The 18,848-nt window shown below is 47.4% G+C and overlaps 1 protein-coding gene across 2 annotated transcripts in view; it reads right to left on the bottom strand.

The window, feature by feature from the left end:
- The window catches only part of MARK3 (microtubule affinity regulating kinase 3), a 669,509-nt gene that overhangs the window by 458,011 nt on the left and 192,650 nt on the right, over positions 1-18,848 (bottom strand). For both annotated transcript variants that reach the window (XM_086937855.1, XM_086937856.1), the window contains exon 7: positions 2,573-2,629. In XM_086937855.1, the coding sequence (XP_086793981.1) occupies positions 2,573-2,629 (57 nt within the window). The remainder of the gene's footprint in view (positions 1-2,572; positions 2,630-18,848) is intronic.

Below are 18,848 nucleotides of genomic sequence, written 5' to 3'. Positions count from 1 at the left end.
TCATAACGTGCGAGCAGGGCTTGAGTGTTAGAGATCCTCCAGATGTTTGCTGCCTGTGCAGCAATGCGTTTGCCTGATGCCTCAAAGATTTTGGATTCTTTGTCAGGGGGAGGAGCGTCACCAGTTGTGTGCGAATTTGCCCTTTTTCGAGCGTTGGAAACCACCAGGGAGTCCAATGGCAAGTGTCCCTTAATATAAGTGGGATCCGTGGGCGCCGCTTTATACTTCCTGTCGATGCGAGGATTGACCACCCGCGCCCGGGTGGGCTCCTTGAACACCTCCTGTGCATGCTTCAGCACCCCTTTAAGCATTGGTAGTGTCTTGACTTGCTTTTCGGCTACCGAGAAGGTGTCGACCAAAAAGTCGCAGCTCGACGTCATGGTTCGCCGCAGCTCTCTCTATTAATGCATTGAACGCCGCCGAGTCCTCTGTCGGGGACGTCTTTGCGGCGAAAAGTTGAGTGTCCTGCCCCGACTGCGGGTCGTTTGTGTCGTCTCCTGCTGTCCAGGGCACCTGCTCCTCGTCCGGATCCGAGTACGCAGGATAGGTGTACTCGGCCTCTTCCTCGTCGACATCAGGCACGGGGGAATGGGCCGGCGAGTGTTCCAGGGCTTGTGGAGACAGTGGTTCCATCAGAGCCGAAGAGTCCGCAGAGTACTTTTTGCTCTTGAGTGGAATCTTAAAAGGTTCCAAGGCCGGCTCCGATGTAATCTTCCGTTTGAGGAGCGACAATTTTCCGGTGTTGGCGTCGATGTGCACCTCACGACGTTCCTCCACCGCGAGCGGCTGGAGCCGAAGCTTTGACACCACCAAGGCAGCCTTCGGCGTCAATATTTCCCGAGAGCGTCCGCTCTGCTTAGGCGCGAAGGCCTTCGGCGCCGACTTGGGAGGAAGGGTAAAACGAATGGGCGTTTGTTCCTTGGCAGGCTTCGTCGTGGGCCTAGGCACTACAGGGTCCTGGCTGGGAACCACAGCCTGCTGGATCCGTCGTAAGGATTCTCCCACCCTCTTTGTAAGGGATGCCGAGGGCTGAAACGACTCGAGCGACTCCTCGTCTTCGAGAGCTTGTTCGGCGGTAAGCCTCTTCTTCGGCGCCGACGCCCCATGGCCTGGCGCACTGTCGGCGTGACGCTTTTTAGAAGCCGTCTTCGGGTCCGCGACCCCTTTCGGTGCCGACGCCGCCGCATCGGACGCCTTCACCTTCGGCGCCGACCCAGATGGCTTCGGGTCGGCCATTTTGGCGCGGCTCTTCTGGTCAGCCATTTTGGCGTGGCTCTTCAAGTCGGCCATTTTGGGTTTCGTGGAAGTTGACGCCTCCAGAACCTTTTTCACCAGCGCCACTTTTGGTTTCGGTTTCGCATCAGAGGGTGCGAGACCAGTTGGCTTCACTTTCGGTTTCTTGTTAGAAATGTCCGTGACCGGGCCCGGAGGCGGGGACGTAGGACTGGTTGTTAGATCTTGGGTAAGGCCCGAAGGCGATCCCTCGACCTGGGCCGTATAACGGGGAGTAACCCCGGAGTCTTGTTGGGGATGCTCTTCGTCCGAGCTATCACCCATTGCGGGACAAGCCCGGTCGTCGTCCCCTACCTCGTCGGAGACTTCGTCATAGGCCTCATCACCCGCGTCGCCGGTCTCTTCTTCGGACGCGGGGCCAGAGTCCGATTCTTGTACGTCGTCTTCTCCCTCAACCGATTCCTGGAAGATGTCATCAGGTGGGGGTGCCGAAGCCGACAATTGAGCCTGGAGCCGATTAGCCCGGCGAATCTTTAAAGTTTTCTTACTCCTAAATTTCGAACACGCCATGCAAGTGTCCTCACGGTGATTCGGTGACAAGCATGTATTGCACACGGGGTGCACGTCAAGGTGCGAATATTTCGAGTGACACAGCGGACACTTCTTGAATGGCGTCCGCTCCATAGCAAGTGTGTAGTGTAGGCCCGTCCGCGTCGAAAGCACGTGGAGGGGCAGTAGGAGATCGGAGCTGAGAGTCAGTAAGAAACCCGAACGCAACTATACCGACGCCCAGCCTAAAGACCTTTTGGCCTCGAGTGAAAGTAGAACAAACTATCGGTCCCGATAGAGGGAACCGAAAACACATCCGAACCCGATGGCGGAAAAAAACAATCTGGGGATGGAGGCGATGCCCATGCGCACTGTAGTCCAGGGGAGGAGCCACCTATCTCGTGATACTTCGAAGACTCTTCCAGGACAACAATGTGCAATCATCCGGACCCAACACTAGGTGGCGGACTATGCACAGATATGAATTCAGCAGCCCACATGCCTCGAACATTAGCGTACACTTTAGCTCTATGATTAGGTTGCAGCCTACTGCTATTACGTTACCCGTATTTTGTTATTCTATGATTCTATTTGATTACATTAGTCTTTCACCTTAAGAATGTCAATAGTCTCATACGTTATCTTCCATTACAGATATAAAAGTAAAGCTTCCTGATAATATTAAATGAATATAGAAGATGAACACACTGTACACAAAATACTTTTACCTATAAAACAGGGTTACTTTGAAGGGTACAGGTATGGAGCGAAACAATCGCATTTTACCTACCTTGAGATCCCTATGAACAATACGTTTTTGATGGCAATACTGCACTGCAGATACAATCTAGATGGAAAACAGTGTACATTAAGGATGTTAACATGAATCTGATAAATCGCATGCACTTTTACTCAGTTTATCATGCATTTCGAAACAAATGTATCTTAAACATTGTTTAATCTTTAAAAAACATTTTGCCATCTGCACGGCCTTTACGCACCATTCGAAGTCTAAAAACTGCAGAGCATCGTCATCCTTTTGTGTGCATCACGAAAGAGGGGGGTGGTGGGGGTGTGGTGGCTGACGCAAATCAGTCTTTCACCTTGCTCCAACCCCTGTGTCAGTTATTAAGGGCTAGATGTACGAAACTTCTGAATAGCGATTTCTACGTTGCGATTTCCTGCAAATCACAATTAAGAAATCTCAATTTCTGGGTCGCAAATAGACCTACCTCATGATTATTAAGGAGGTAGGCTGCACTTTGTGACTCATTAGGAATCGCAGCTAACACGGGGATGGTGTTACACTAGACAAAAAGCTGTTACAGCACACCCATTAATATGTTTGACAATCCAAGTACAGTATTGGACAGGTAATGAACCAGTTCTTAATACAAATATATTTCTTTGACAGGTATTGATAAGGACAATCCAATGAGACCACAGGTATGCAAAATATTTAAATAGTCGAAAGACGTTTCCAGGAGGTAATTCATTCACTTTTTATTGTTTTTGCAAAGATTCCCAGCACAAGATTTGCCAACACGTGTTTCGTCTTACACTTAGACTTATTCAAGGCTGGAAAAAGTAATCATCATATGATCAATGATCTATACATATTGAATATGCTACTTACCAGTATGCATCTGTTCTTGGCATGTAGGGCTGCTAACATTCATATCTTAGCATTAGATCGCCACCTAGTGTTGGGTCCGGATGATCGCACATTGTTGTCCTGGAAGAGTCTTCGAAGTATCCTGAGATGGGTGGCTCCTCCCCTGGACTACAGTGCGCATGGGCATCGGCTCCATCCCCAGATTGTTTTTCGCCATTGTGGCAGAGGATGGAGTGAAAAGTGTAAAGGATGTCCATGCTAATGATTGAATACAATAGTATATCTGCAGCTGCGACGGGCACCGGGGAGGAGGGTGGGCGATATGAATGTTAGCAGCCCTACATGCCAAGAACAGATGCATACTGGTAAGTAGCATATTCAGTTCGAGGCATGTGGGCTGCTAAATTCATATCTTAGCATAGAATACATAGCAGTCCCTCCATTAGCGGCGGTTGCCCGTGCCAGCTGTAGAAACCTGAAAAAGTGTTTTGAGAACAGCCTGCCCTACAGCCGCTTGCTGTTTGGAATGTACATCAACACAGTAGTGTTTTGTAAAGGTATGTGGTGTAACCCACGTGGCTGCTCTGCAAATGTCCTCTAGAGGAATGTTTCCTAGGAAAGCCATGGATGCCCCCAACTTGCGTGTGGAGTGTGCCTTTGGGGGTATTGTTAAAGTGCGCTTGGCTTTTTGATAACAGATTTGAATGCACTTAACAATCCATCTGGCTATTCCCGCTTTGGAAATCGGGTTGCCTTTGTGTTGTGGTGAGAAGGCAACAAAGAGTTGTTTCGTCTTCCTAAAGTGTTGTGTCCTGTCTATGTAGTACATCAATGCCCTCCGTACGTCTAACGTATGGAGCATTCTTTCTGCCACTGTCTGTGGGTTCTGGAAGAATGCCGGCAAATCGATAGTTTGGTTGAGATGAAAATGTGACACCACCTTTGGAAGGAACTTGGGGTTAGTACGTAGCACTACCCTATTTGGATGAATTTGAATGAAAGGCTCTTGTATTGTGAGCGCTTGCAGCTCACTAACCCGCCTTAGTGACGTAATCGCAATTAGGAAAGCAACTTTCCACGACAGGAATTGCAGTTCACACGAGTGCAGTGGCTCAAATGGTGGTCCCATCAGTCTGGTGAGGACCACATTGAGGTTCCACACCGGAGCTGGCGGTGTTCTTGGGGGAATGACTCGTTTCAGACCTTCAAGAAACGCTTTAATGGCAGGCACCCTGAAGACTGAGAGATGCTGCCTGTTTTGAAGGTAAGCTGCGATGGCGGATAGGTGTATCCGAATAGAAGTGAACGCTAGTTTGCACTTATAAAGGTGTAACAGATAGCAAATGATGTTAGGGATAGATGCATCTAGCGGGTTTATGTCATTGTCCGCACAGTAAATGACAAAACGCTTCCACTTTGCGGCATAGCATGCTCTGGTTGACGGCTTCCTCGCCTCCTTGATGATGTTCATGCATTCAGGAGGTAGGTTGAGGTATCCAAACTCTAAGACTTCAGGAGCCAGATCGCCAGGTTGAGCTGTTGCGGATCTGGATGCTGAATTTCTCCATGGTTCTGCGTCAGAAGTCTGGGCGTGAGGCGCAGTCTTTGATGCGGCACCACTGAGAGTTCGAGGAACGTGGTGTACCAGGCTTGGCGCGCCCACGTTGGAGCAACTAGGATAAGTGTCATCGAGTGTTGCCGTAGTTTTCTCGCCACCAGTGGTATCAGAGGTGTCGGGGGAAAAGCGTAAGCAAATTTGCCTGACCAGTTCATCCATATCGCATTGCCCTGCGATTGGGGGTGTGGGAACCTGGCGGCGAAGCTTTGGCATTTTGTGTTCTCCCTTGTGGCGAACAGGTCTATGTCTGGACGACCCCACCTTTGGAAGTACGGCTGGAGTACCGATGGATGTATCTCCCACTCGTGCATTTGATGGCTGTATCTGCTGAGCAGATCCGCCATCTGATTGTCCTTCCCTGGGAGGTGTTCTGCCATGAGGAAGATGTTTCTCTGAATGGCCCACTTCCACATGCTCTGAGCCAGGTGAGACAGCTGTGGTGAGTGGGTGCCCCCCTGCTTTTGGATGTAGTACATCGCGGTCATGTTGTCCGTCCGGACTAACACCACCTTGTTGCACAGATGTACAATGAAGGACTTGAGCGCCATGAAGATCGCCATCAGTTCTAGATAGTTGATGTGCATCTTCTGTTGCTGCGTCGTCCATAGTCCCTGCACTGTGTAAGTGAGCAGATGAGCTCCCCATCCCTGGAGAGATGCGTCCGTTGTCAGGATAACCTGTGGCACTGGCTCCTGGAACAGTCGGCCCTTGCAAAGGTTGTGTGGAGTCCACCAATGCAGAGAGTTGTATGCCCGACTGGTAACCAACACTAGGTCTGTTAATTGTCCCTGAGCCTGTGTCCACTGATTTGCTAAGCACTCCTGGAGCGGGCGCATATGCAACCGTGCGTGCGGGACTATGAAGATGCAGGAGGCCATCATGCCTATCAACTGCATGAACACTCTTGCTGGCAGTGAGTGTCCCGGTCTGAATTTTTGGATTAGAGACTGTATGCCGTCTATCCTGACCTGGTTTGGTTGCGCCTTGGCCGTCAGGGTATTGATTGACGCACCCAGAAACTGCCGGACATGTGCCGGCTGAAGGTGTGACTTTGGGTAATTCAACGAGAAACCCAGGTCGTGAAGGAGATGAATGGTAGTTGACATGTCCGCGGCGCACTGCTGTTCCGACCTGGCTTGAACGAGCCAGTCGTCGAGGTAGGGATAGACATGGATGTTCTGCCTCCTGAGGTGCGCTGCCACTGTCGCCAGACACTTGGTAAACACCCTTGGGGCAGTTGTGACTCCGAAGGGTAGGACTTTGAACTGATAATGCGTGCCCTGGATAGTGAACCTGAGGTACTTCCTGTGGGACGGGTGTAGCGGAATGTGGAAATAAGCATCCTTGAGATCTAAGGTTGCTAAGAAGTCTCCTTTGTTTAACATAGGAAGAATCTGTTGGAGTGTAAGCATGTGGAAATGCTCTGACAGTATGTACAGATTGAGGGGACGGAGATCCAGAATTGGTCTGAGAGATCCATCCTTCTTTGGAATGAGGAAGTACAGGGAATAGACCCCTGTGCCTTCCTCCCCCACTGGCACGAGCTCGATTGCTCCTTTTTGCAGCATCACCAACACTTCCTGCTGCAATAAGTGCAAGTGCTCTGCGGACATAGGCCTTTGCCTTGGTGGAATGTTGGGTGGAGTGGATTTTAACTCTAGACAATAACCGTACTGGATAAGCTGTCGCACCCACCTGTCTGTGGTGATGTTGATCCAGACGGGCAGGAACTGCTGTATTCTCCCCCCGACAGGTGTTAAGTGGTCGGGGGGCAGTGACAGCGAGTCACTGGCTGCTTGGGGCAGAGGAGCGTGAATTGTTGCCTCCTTTGCCGCGTCCTTTGTTGCTGTTTCCCCTGTAGCCCCTCTTGTTTTGTTTGGGGTACGAGGATTGTGCTCCACCTCTAGGGAACTGTGACTGCTGACCCAACTGTCCTCTGGTGACTCCACGGGCACCTGAGCGACGAAAATTATTGCCACGAAACTGCTGTGATTGTAGGGCCCCCATAGATTTAGCAGTTTCAGTATCTTTTTTAATTTTTTCCAGGGTGGTGTCAACATCTGGACCAAACAGTCTATCCGGGTTGACTGGTTGATTAAGTATGGTTGTCTGAATGTCAGGTTTGAACCCTGATATGCGGAGCCACGCCTTCCTTCTGAGCATAACACTGGTGTTAATGGCCCTAGCGGCTGTGTCCGCGGCATCAAGCGCACACTTTATGGCCGCGTTGGAGATCAGTTGCCCTTCTTGTATAATCATTTTGGTGCCCTCTTGAAACTGCGGAGGCAGGTGTTCCACAATCTGCTCTAGTGTGTCGTAATGTGATCTATCATAACGTGCCAGTAGTGCCTGTGTATTTGCAATACGCCAGAAATTGGCAGCCTGCGCAGCCACTCTTTTGCCTCCTGCCTCTAGCACTTTGGACTCCTTATCCGGGGGAGGAGCTTCACCCGTTGATTGGGAGTTGGCCCTTTTGCGTGCGTTTGCGACCACCAGGGAGTCAAGCGGCAACTGTCCTCGAATGTATGCAGGGTCCGCAGGCGCTGGTCTGTACTTTTTTTCAATACGTGGATTGACCACCCTCGCCCTGGTAGGCTCCTTAAAGATGTCCGCAGCATGCTTGAGGACCCCTTTGAGCATAGGCAGTGTCTTTACAGTTTTCTCCGAAACTGCAAAGGTGTCGAACAGAAAGTCTTCCTCAACTGGGTCAGCATGCATGTCCACATCATGATTAGCAGCTGCCCTTTCAATGAGTGCATGAAAACCTGTAGAATCCTCTGTAGGGGACGCACGTGTACTGAAAGTCTGTGGGTCTTCTCCCATATCTTGGGTGCCCTGGTCCCCAATGACATCATATGAATCTGGCTGTGCCTCAGGCTCATTGACTGGGAACGTGTATTGTTCATCTTCACCATAGCCTTCACCTTCAGAGTGGTCTGGAGACGGTGTTGGGCTCCTTCCCATAGGAGGCTGGATAGGTTCCATGAGGCCTGAGGCGTCTTGTGGAAACTTTTTCTTCTTTAGGGGAATGACATAGGATTCCACCGGCTGCGAAGTGATCTTTCTTTTGTAAAGGGTTAACTTCCCCGTGTCCGCATCTATGAAACACTCCGAATCCTCTTCCTGGTCGAGCACCTGACCCGAAGATGGCCCTGCCGCAGAAGATTCCGCCTTCTTTGGCGTCGATTTCGATGAAAAGGCCTTTGGCGCCACTTTTGGCGGTAGAAGGAAGAGGAGTTTACTTGCGGGCTTGACCGGGACGTCTGCCGCCTTCTGCGTCGATGGCGCTGGCGTCGACGAAGAAAAAGCCTTCTCCCTAATTCTTTGTAGTGAAGAAGCAACGAGAGATGCGTCGGTGACTGATGTCTTTGGCACCGACGAGGCGGCCTTGCCGTCGGAAGCGACGTTCCGGTGCTCCTTTGGAGGGACGGACGGCGCCGACCCCGAGTCCTTGGAGCGATGCGCAGATGTCCCCGTTGGAGCCGGGGCTGTGTCGCTTACTTTGGTTGGCTTTGCCGGCGCCGACGCGCTAGTTTTGTGCGTGCCACTCTTTTTAGCGGATCTCTCCTCCGGCGCCGATTTTGACCTTGTGGAATCACCGTGTTTCTTCGACTTCTGTGGACCGGAGGTCGACGGAGTCGATGAGGCTGCCGGTGTAGGTGTTTTTGCGGTGACGACCGCCATCTTAGGGACGTTTGAGTCCTTGACTTTCGGTTTCGGTTTCGGGTCGGCCATCTTAGGTGCTGCCGAGACCGTTGCTTTCAGTTTCGGTTTCGAAACCCTTGGCGCATCAAGTGTGTCCGTGGCCGGGCCAGCAGGCGAGGCCGTGGCTTGCGCTCCAGGGTCTTGGGTAAGGCCGACAGGCGATCCCGCGACCCTCTCCTGATGTCCGTCAACTTCGGGGCATAGCTCGTCCCCTGAGCTATCTTCCGCGGCCCCATAAACCATATTGTCGTCCCCTACCTCGTCGACGTATTCAAGGTCTTGATCCACGACTCCGTCGTCGTCATATTCCGGACCGGCCTCGACCTCCGTCTCGGGCGGGGAGATTTGAAGATGATGGCTCTGGTCCTCGTCTTCTTGGTCGTCGAAGATGTTTTCTGGATCCGGGGCCGCCTGTTTGGCCACAAGGCGCACCGCGCGCCGAATCGTGAGAGTCTTCTTCGACCTGAAACTCGCACAGGCCCTGCAACTGCCTTCGTCGTGGTCCGGCGAAAGGCATTTATTACAGACCGGATGCACGTCTATGTGTGGGTATTTGGACCCACAGAGCGGACAGAGTTTAAACGGACTCCGCTCCATGTTGGGAACTTGTTGTCGAGTCGCGATGAGAAGGCCTCGATGTCCGAAGAGTGTTACAAACTCCGCTGAATCCGGCTCCGAGAGACGGAAGAACTCGAGACCGTTGTAAACAATACCGACGTAAAGAACCCAAGCCTTTTGGCCGTAAAGATTGATGTTTATTCGGTTCCGACGGAGAGACGTCGAGACCGCATCCGAACCCAATGGCGGAAAAAAACAATCTGGGGATGGAGCCGATGCCCATGCGCACTGTAGTCCAGGGGAGGAGCCACCCATCTCAGGATACTTCGAAGACTCTTCCAGGACAACAATGTGCGATCATCCGGACCCAACACTAGGTGGCGATCTAATGCTAAGATATGAATTTAGCAGCCCACATGCCTCGAACACAAAAGTTTAAAAAAACTATTACAAAAGGATAAAATCCTAAAAAACATTTGGTTTGTTAGACCAATTCCAGTATTCCAAAGGAAGATAAACCTTACAATGAGTCCAAAGTAATAGTAATGAAAATACAAATACCTTTCCAATTCGATATTAGGGAGAGACTACCTCAACGCACCCCTTCCAAATACTGAATCACAAAACTCAGAGTGGGATTCAGTGACAAGTTACCGAATCGCAATTTGGGCTTTGTACATCCCAAAAAGCATTTGTGTGGTCACAAACAGCCCGATTCTACGAACTCAAAAATACTTTGTACATCTGGCCCTAAGTTATGAAACATGCCAAGTTAAATCAGCAAAATACTTTTGAGTGATCAATACAATACAGCATGGTTCAAAGTGTGATTGGAATCATATATGTGAGTTCCAAGTCACCAAGGAGCAACTGGTGGGTTAATAACAGGGAGGTTGAGGTCCTATCTCTCTGTGAATCTGTGAGTGCCGTTTAAATTTGGCTCTTATTGATATATTTATTAATTTACATTCTTTTATCAACAAAGTGCTCTAATTGACAAGAAATGGGGATAAAAAGCACTCTATTCACAATCATTATCACAAGTGTATCACCTTTTATTCTCTAGGTCATAGCAACTCTGATTTGACGTGTACATCTCACCCTAGTGGATATGCATGCCCAAAAGACAGGCTCCAGGACATCACACAGACAGCAACTTGTGCAATAGAGTGCAACTGCAGTGGTGAAAATGGCTAGAAGAGGAAGGAGGACAGAGGTACTCCGGGTTAGTGCTCACAGACTGAGCCAAAGACCTATAGAAGTGTTGCATGTACTAAGTGCACAGCTGTTCTTCTGCCCAACGCACTTGATGCATCTTTTTTAAACTCATATACATGAAGGTACTACACTAATTGTCTGCAAATTCCCACTGTACAGCTAAAGACCTGTATTCACTACTCAGATGATCGAAAAGTCAAATAACCTGGAATGTCAATAAAAAGTGTATCTGGATTTATTTCTACAAAATATGATGTAAAAATCCAGACGTCTGCTCTCTAGGTTCCTTGCAATAAGGTGAGGAACGCAACTGGGCCACTGTCGGCAGTAGAAGAAACTCTCCCTCCAGGTCCTCCTGCGCATAAGCAGGTGTTGCCTAGAGAAATTTGTGTGTTAATATCAGAAATGTTACAATCAATGTCGCTTTGTAACATATCTGAATTTATTTCTACAAAATATGAAGTAAAAATCTAGACGTCTGCTCTCTAGGTTCCTTGCAATAAGGTGAGGAACGCATCTGGGCCACTGTTGGCAGTAGAAGAAACTCTTTCCCCAGGTCCTACTGCACACAAGCTGTTGTTTCCTAGAAAAATGTGTGTTAATATCATCCTACAGTCAATGTTGCTTTGTAAAATTGGACTTTGGCCAAAGGGTTTTTGCCTCCTCCTCCTCCACCGTGGTTGACAAACGTATAGGTGAAGATCGTAGGAAGCTGGCTCTGTATATACTATACCAAAATGAGGAATAGGTTTCACAGAGTCCAGTGGAACCCCAAAGGTAGACAGAGGTAAAAGTAGATAGCACCTTTCTATCTGTGGTAGTGTGGGTGAAGAGTAAGGCTTAAAAGAGGATAGTGGTAAGCATTTGTTGTACACACTCAATCAGCAAATGATGTCACGCACTCAAAGACTGAACTCAGACCAATTTTGTTTGTATAAAATTATCATTAAGTTATTTTTTTCTAGAACCAAGCCAGGCACAGGTAAGTGTAATAAATGCTTTGCAAAATCTTATGCAGTGTTTACAACTGAATGCAGGTTCAAATGCAGTTTGATTGAAATACAGGGAAGTCAAAATATCGAAATGACTGTGCAGATTACTTTTTAGTTTACTCTTCAGATAACTTTTTCTACTCAAGTGTGATATGCCTAGATATCACACTGGGATATTTCCTAGAGAAAGGGTAAGTAAACTCAGTTTTGCACAGTTGTAGTTTTTCAGGTTTCCATACAAATCAACTCCACACAAAACATTTTTCAGAGAAAAACAGTCAATGTATTCATATGGAGAGAAATGAAGTTATAGGTTACCGGTTAAGTACTTAGTCTTTGGGGTTGAGTTTCTGGGGTTAGAACAAGGGTTCCCCTAGGTCAAAGATGCACTAGCCACACTAGGGCGGCCGGGTGCGGAGTGCAAATGCCCAATGTTATCCAAAGGGGGAATAGGGGGCCTCCAGTTGGTGGCTGCTTAAGAGCAGGCCACTGGGTTGTGGGAGCAAAGCTCTTGGTGTTAGGCTCTGGGCAAAGGGGGATACTGTTTAGCACACAAAGGGCACCCGCAGTGGACAGGGGCGGCTGGGTGCAGGGTGCTGGTTTGAGGGGTTGGGTGCTCTGTTCATTTCAATGCGGATTCTCCGGTCTCAACAAAGACTGCAGGCTCGGGGACGAAGATCTTCTGGAGGTGACCACCGGTTGGAGAAGTAAGTTGGGATGCCGTCGGTTGGTCTACCCAACAGCTGTGGTACTTCGGTGCAGGTGTGTCCTTAGGCGTCGGGTTTCTCGTACCAGCTCCAGTCTTGGTCAGGGGGGTCCTCCAGGAAGAGACAGAGTTGGCTTTCAGCTTGCCTCCCCCACCTGAAGGGTGGGGTTGGCAACGGTGGCACACCTCCATTACTCACTTGGTTTTCCCGACGATTCTCCCGCCCAAAGTGGGGGTCAGAACCGGTGGGGGCCAGTTGCTGGAAGCAGCAAAGGGCCTGGAGAAGCTCACAAAGGCTGCAAGCCTTTGAAGCTTCCCCTTCGTGGGCCCTGCCCATCCTGCGGGAGGAGGGTTGGCACCTGATCCCAGGATGAGCAGAGTTTCAGACCCCAGAGAACAGCAGGCTCTCAATCCAGGGGTCCAAAAACATGTCTGGTGGTGGCAGATGGCAAGCAGCCACTCAGCCTAGACACTAGTGTTCGGTCGTTTTTAAGGGGGCCTCTCTAAGATACCCTCTGTGTGCATTTTTCATAAAAACCCACACTGGCATCAGTGTGGGTTTAATGTGTTGAGAAGTTTGATGTCCAGCTTCCCAGTTTTTTGTAAAGCCATTGTGGTACTGTGGAGTTCGTAAGGACAAACTCTTAGCACCATATACTCCTAATGGCATTACTGCACTTACAATGTCTAAGAATTGGCTTAGGCACTGTAGGGGTACAGGGCTCATGCACCTGTACCCTCACCACTTGCATAGTGCACCCAGCTAGAGAAGTGGTGGACCTTGCCAGGGCAGTAGGTTGTAGGCATGGCGCACACGGATGTGGGCCATATTGACTCTTCACTTCATTCTGCACCAAAACACGCAGCTTGCAAACGCAACAGCAGTGTGTGTATATGTAAAGGTACAGGGCATCTAAGATGGCACAATAAGTGATGCAACCCTTAAGGGCCTTCCCTGGCCACAGTGTCCTTGGTACCTGTGGGACCATTTACAAGTGATTGCCCTGTGGTCAAAGAGTGCCAATTGGGTTTTGTCTTCAATGCAGTTTAGGGAAAGAGCATAGTCACGGAGTACCTGTTAGGCAGGAGCCCAGGGCACACTCAGTCAAAGTACATCAGCAGTTTAGCAAAAAGTAGGGGTAACCATGCAAAAAGAGGGCACATTCTTACCCCAGCAGAATTATAGGGAGGAACGTAAGCGTTGCATATAAACAAAGTAATTATACCAGTACAGTTGCAATACTGGCACCTCCCAGAGCGCAAAGAATTCACTGCAAGATAGGTCAAATGCCTCACAAGTGCAAAATTCGGCACAAAAAAAACTGTAAAATTAGATTACAGGGAAAATCCTGAACAATGAAAAGGCACATGTGAAAACACAGCTATCCATTCGATGTGAATTCTATGGGCTTATCAAAAAAATATTTAGGATATATTCCTCGCCGGTATACATTTAGGACCAAACTTACCAAAGTTTTTAGAACCACAGCCCAGTTTTTAGAATGGCGGACTTTATTGACCCACCTAGCTTTAATGGACATGACTTAAGCATTACGTATTAGAGCACTGTCATCTATAAAACGCACATCTTCCATTGAAATGTCCACTAAATCTGCACAGACATACAGCTTTACTGTGATAAAACTATATTGGATTTCAGTGAATAATCATTTGTGCATCAACAAGTATAGTGTCTTGATTTGTTTTGAAGCTACTAAAATCTGTGTGTCCATTACACTTCATAATTACCAAAAAATTTCATTTTTGCTTTCCTAACTGCTGAATGAATACATTTCATTTACAGGAATTTACATTTTCTTGTGTGTTACATAAAATTGACATCCTACAGCCGTTCCTTTCACACTCCCTGTACCCAAAAGAGTGTCGCATAATTCACTTTACTTTTCATTACCAGAGTTTGTACATAACAACACTCTTGTTAAAAAGCATTGTCAAAGCAAATAGGTCTCTGCAATGGCGGAGGTCCGAGTTCTTGGCGTTTTCAATGTGGATGTTTTTTAGCCGTATGTTTGTGAGGTTGCGGGTGTATGTGTGTTTAAATGTGTGTGTTATTACTTTGTAGTGGGTGCCTGTGGCTGTGTGCATGTTTATGAGAGCAATTGCCGTGCTCAATACACTGACACACTGCTTGTACTAAACCAGTAAAAGTAGATGGCACTTAGGGAACATCTCAGATGAAGGGAATCCTTTGGCTTCATTAGGTTTTCTCATATGAACAGCCGATACTAGTTCTGCACACCCAAAGCAGGTCGAGCAAGCAGGTATTTGAAACTTCTCTAGTGTAAAGAGCAGTTTAAGCACTCTTTCTTGGAGAGGGCTTTACATGTAAACACAAGTAGTTTTTCACCTGCACACGCACTACAAGTATCATCTACTTCATTAGGAAAGCTGAGGTCCACATTGGGATATTGTCCAATCCACATGCATCATTATTTAGGCAAAATCTTGTTGAGAGGATTTCAAGAAAATTGTTTTAGAAACTGTCCCTTTGGAGCAACATTCATGAACATTAGGGTTCACGCTCTAGTGACGACGGCGTCTTCGGAATCTGTGCTTATGCACTCTTGCTGGGAAATGTACTCTGCAATAGTTATTGCTATTTAAGTGCAGGTGGTTAGATGGTTATCGCATAAGAAAATGAATCAGTGTTTATGTGCATCCAGATGCCTAAAATATGCTTCAAGCTTATTTCATGAAATCAACCCAGAAAAATGAAAACCCCCCACAGCTTGGGAGCTTCGTGTGAACAAGAACCTGTTATTGCTACCTCCACTGGGAGGTTTTATCACCTGTTTACATAAACTTGTATGTTGGAAGATCCTCGAGAATCGTACATTGTTTAAAAACAGATGTTTATCAACATTTAAAATAGGAAATCCTTAGGAAAGTACATTTGCAATAGGAAAGGCATAGGAGACTAACTAGGAAGCAATAGTGTAAGTGCTTAAATTGGATGGGTCATAATTGTAAACATGTAAATACAGTTAAAATGAGACTACGAAGAGTATTTATCAACACAACGCGGTGGGAGTTTCACTTGTGAATAGTAGGCATTTTGTAAACATACGCTGGGAGCTTCAGGTAACTAGAGAGCAGTGTCAAACACTCACAGTGGGAACTTAATCAGTGACTAGAAAGCAGAGTTTATAAGCAACTAAATAGGAGGTGTCATCAGTTTAAACAGAAATCATTCTTTGTCAATTACATCAGTGTCCTAGCCAACTTCAAAGCAATTTGTTTAAACACGCCAATTGTGAGCTTCGTGTGTGTGAATAGGACAAAGTATTTGTGAAACCATTTGTAGCTTCATATCCAACAATGAACCAGTGTTTGTGAACTATAACATTTGGAAATTAGTATGTGATTAAGAGGTAATGTTTACAAATACTTGCACGGGGAGCTTCATATGTGACTAGGAAGTAGTGTTTGTAAACACTCCAAATTGTGCTTCATATGGGACAATGAAATGTAGTAAACACACAGTTTCATAAACAACCCGGAAGCAGCGACCTATAAAATCAAATTGGGATCTTCATGCGAAAATCAAAGACTGTAAACACTCGCAGTGGGCGCTTCCTATGTGACTAAGAAGCACGGTTAGGAAGGAAAATGCTACTTACCAGTATGCATCTGTTCTTGGCATGTAGAGCTTCAGAGTTACACACTGTGCATAGATCGCCACGTAGTGTTGGGCCCGGATGTTTGCAGTTTGTTGTTGTCCTGAAAAGTTCTTTGGAAGTCACAAGATAGGCGAATGCTCCTTTGGACCACATTGCGCATGGGCATCGGAACCATCCTCAGATTGCTTTTCACCATTAGGGAAATGATGGAGCTTTGCCAGAAAAGGAAGGATGCCCATGTAATCAGTATCTAATTAAGATAATACTGGAACAGACAAGGGTAGTCGGGGAGGCGGGTGGGCTTTTGTAACTGCAGCTCTACATGCCAAGAACAGATGCATACTGGTAAGTAGCATTTTACGTTCGAGGCATATGAGCTGCAGATTACACACTGTGCATAGATTGTATAGCAGTACCCACTCTTAGCGGCGACCACCCCTATCTGTTGCAGTAGTTTGAAATAATGTTTTGAGAACAGCCTGGCCCACATTAGCTTGTTGTTTGGGTTGCACATCTACACAATAGTGTTTTGTGAATGTGTGCGGTGTAGACCATGTAGCTGCTCTGCAGATGTCATCTAGGGGAATGTTCCCTAGAAATGCCATTGAAGCCCCTATTTTTCTTATAGAATGGGCTTTAGGAGGAACAGAGAACGTATGTTTAGCTTTGTGGTAACAAATCTGTATGCATTTGACAATCCATTTAGCTATCCCAGATTTTGAAATGGGATTACCCGTGTGTGGTGGTGAGAAAGACACAAAAAGTTGTTTTGTCTTACTAAAGGGTTGTGTACTCTAGATGTAGTATAGCAATGATCTTTTGACATCTAGGTTATGAAGAGCTCTTTCTGCTACTGTCTGTGGCTGCGAGAAGAAAACGGGCTGTTCCACAGATTGATTGAGGTGGAAGGGAGAAATGACTTTGGGCAGGAATTTTGGATTAGTACGTGGCACAACCTTATTATGATGCATTTCCAAAAAGGGTCCTTGAATGGTTAGTGCTTGTAGTTCACAAACTGTTTGCAGAGAAGTAATAGCTACTAGGAACGCAACCTTCCATGTTAAAAATTGTAGTTCACATTTATATAATGGTTCGAAGGGAGGTCCCATTAGCCGTTTGAGAACAATGTTTAAATTCCACACAGGTGAAGGTGGCACTCTGGAGTAAATTATTCTCTTAAGACCTTCCATAAAGGCTTTAATAGCAGGCACTCTGAACAGATAGATGGTGTCTGTTTTGCAGATATGCTGCTATTGCAGCAAGATGCAGTCTAATAGACGTGTAGGCTAAGTTACATCTTTGGAGGTTCAGGAAGTATCCTATGATGTGTTGAATAGACACGTCTAATGGATTAATAAAATTGTTGTGACAATATGTTACAAAGCGTTTCCACTTGGCTGCCTAACATGATCTAGTGGTTAGGCGTCTAGCTTCTTTTATGACATTCATGCAGTCTGGAGGAAGGTTCAGATATCCAATTTAAGACCTCAGGAGCCAAATCGCTAGGTTGAGCTGAGCTGGGTCCGGGTGCCTGATCTTTCCATGGTTGTGTGTTAAAAGGTGTGGAGACTGGTATAATTTTTGGTGCGGTACCACAGACCGTTGTAGCCGTGTTGTGTACCACGGCTGTCTGGCCCACGTTGGAGCAACTAGGATGAGGGTCAGAGAATGCTGCTGTAGTTTGCGTACTACTAGTGGCATGAGTGGTAGAGGTGGAAAAGGGTACGCACATCTGTTTGACCAGTTCATCCATATTGCATTGCCTTTGGACAGTGGGTGTGGATATCTGGCAGTGAAGCTTGGGCATTTGGCGTTTTCGTGAGTGGAAAAGAGGTCTATCTGAGGTTGTCCCCACATCTGAAAGAATGGTTGAAGAACTTACGTATGAAGTTCCCACTCGTGGTCTGTTGTGTCTGACGACTTAACAGATCTGCTTTGGTGTTTTGTACTCCTGGAACATGTTGGGATAGAAGGAATATGTTTTGAGGTATAGCCCACCGCCATATGTCCTGAGCTAGTCGAGAAAGTTGCAGGGAGTGTGTTCCGCTCTATTTCTGAATGTAATACATAGCTGTCCTGTTGTCCATGCGGACTAACACAGCTTTGTTTAATACTTGTTTTTGGAAAGCTTTCAGTCTTAGGAATATAGCTAGTAACTCCAGGTGATTGATATGGAGTAACTTTTGTTGTGGTGTCCACCTGCCTTGCATGGTGTGTTGCAATATGTGGGCTCCCCAGCCGGAGAGCGATGCGCCCGCTGTCAAGACTATTTGGGGAACTAGCTCTAGGAACGGTCGCCCTTTGGAAAGGTTTTTGGTGTTCCATCACTGCAGAGAGCAAGGAGTCCGACCGTCTACCAACACTAGGTCTGTTAATTGACCTTGAGCCTGGTTCCATTGACGTGATAGGCACTTTTGTAGAGGACGCATTTGAAGTCTTGCATGGGGCACTATGAAAATGCAAGAGCCGTCATCCCTATAAGTTGCATGAACACTCGTGCTGGAAGGGAGTGTTGTGGCTGAAACTTTCTGAGAAGTGTTTGCATGCTGGCTATCCTTACAGGAGTGAATAAGCTAGCGCTGTTGAGGTCTTTATTGTAGCACCGAGGTACTGTTGTACTTTGGATGGTTGCAGATGAGACTTGGTGTGGTTTATTGTGAACCCCCAAGTTGTGGAACAGTTGGATCGTGGCGTGAGTGTGTTCCACACACTGGTTGTATGAGCTGGCTATTATGAGCCAGTCATCGAGGTACGGGAAGACAGGGATGTGCTGTCTTCGTAAATGTGCTGCCACTACTGCTAGGCACTTGGTGAATACTCTTGGTGCTGTTGTGACTCCGAATGGGAGTACTTTGAATTGATAGGGCTGCCAGTCTATTACAAATGTGAGATACTTCCTGTGAGCCTTGTGAATGGGAATGTGGAAGTATGCGTCCCTGAGATCTAGAGTAGCAAGGAGGTCGTTTTGTAACAGGAGAGGAAGGACTTGGAGTGTGACCATGTGAAAATGGTC

This window comes from Lissotriton vulgaris, chromosome 9, assembly GCF_964263255.1.
Source record: "Lissotriton vulgaris chromosome 9, aLisVul1.2, whole genome shotgun sequence".
In the NCBI taxonomy this organism is placed as follows: domain Eukaryota; kingdom Metazoa; phylum Chordata; class Amphibia; order Caudata; family Salamandridae; genus Lissotriton; species Lissotriton vulgaris.
The sequence above is the reverse complement of the archived record's forward strand: the minus strand, read 5'-3'. Positions and strand labels throughout refer to the sequence as shown.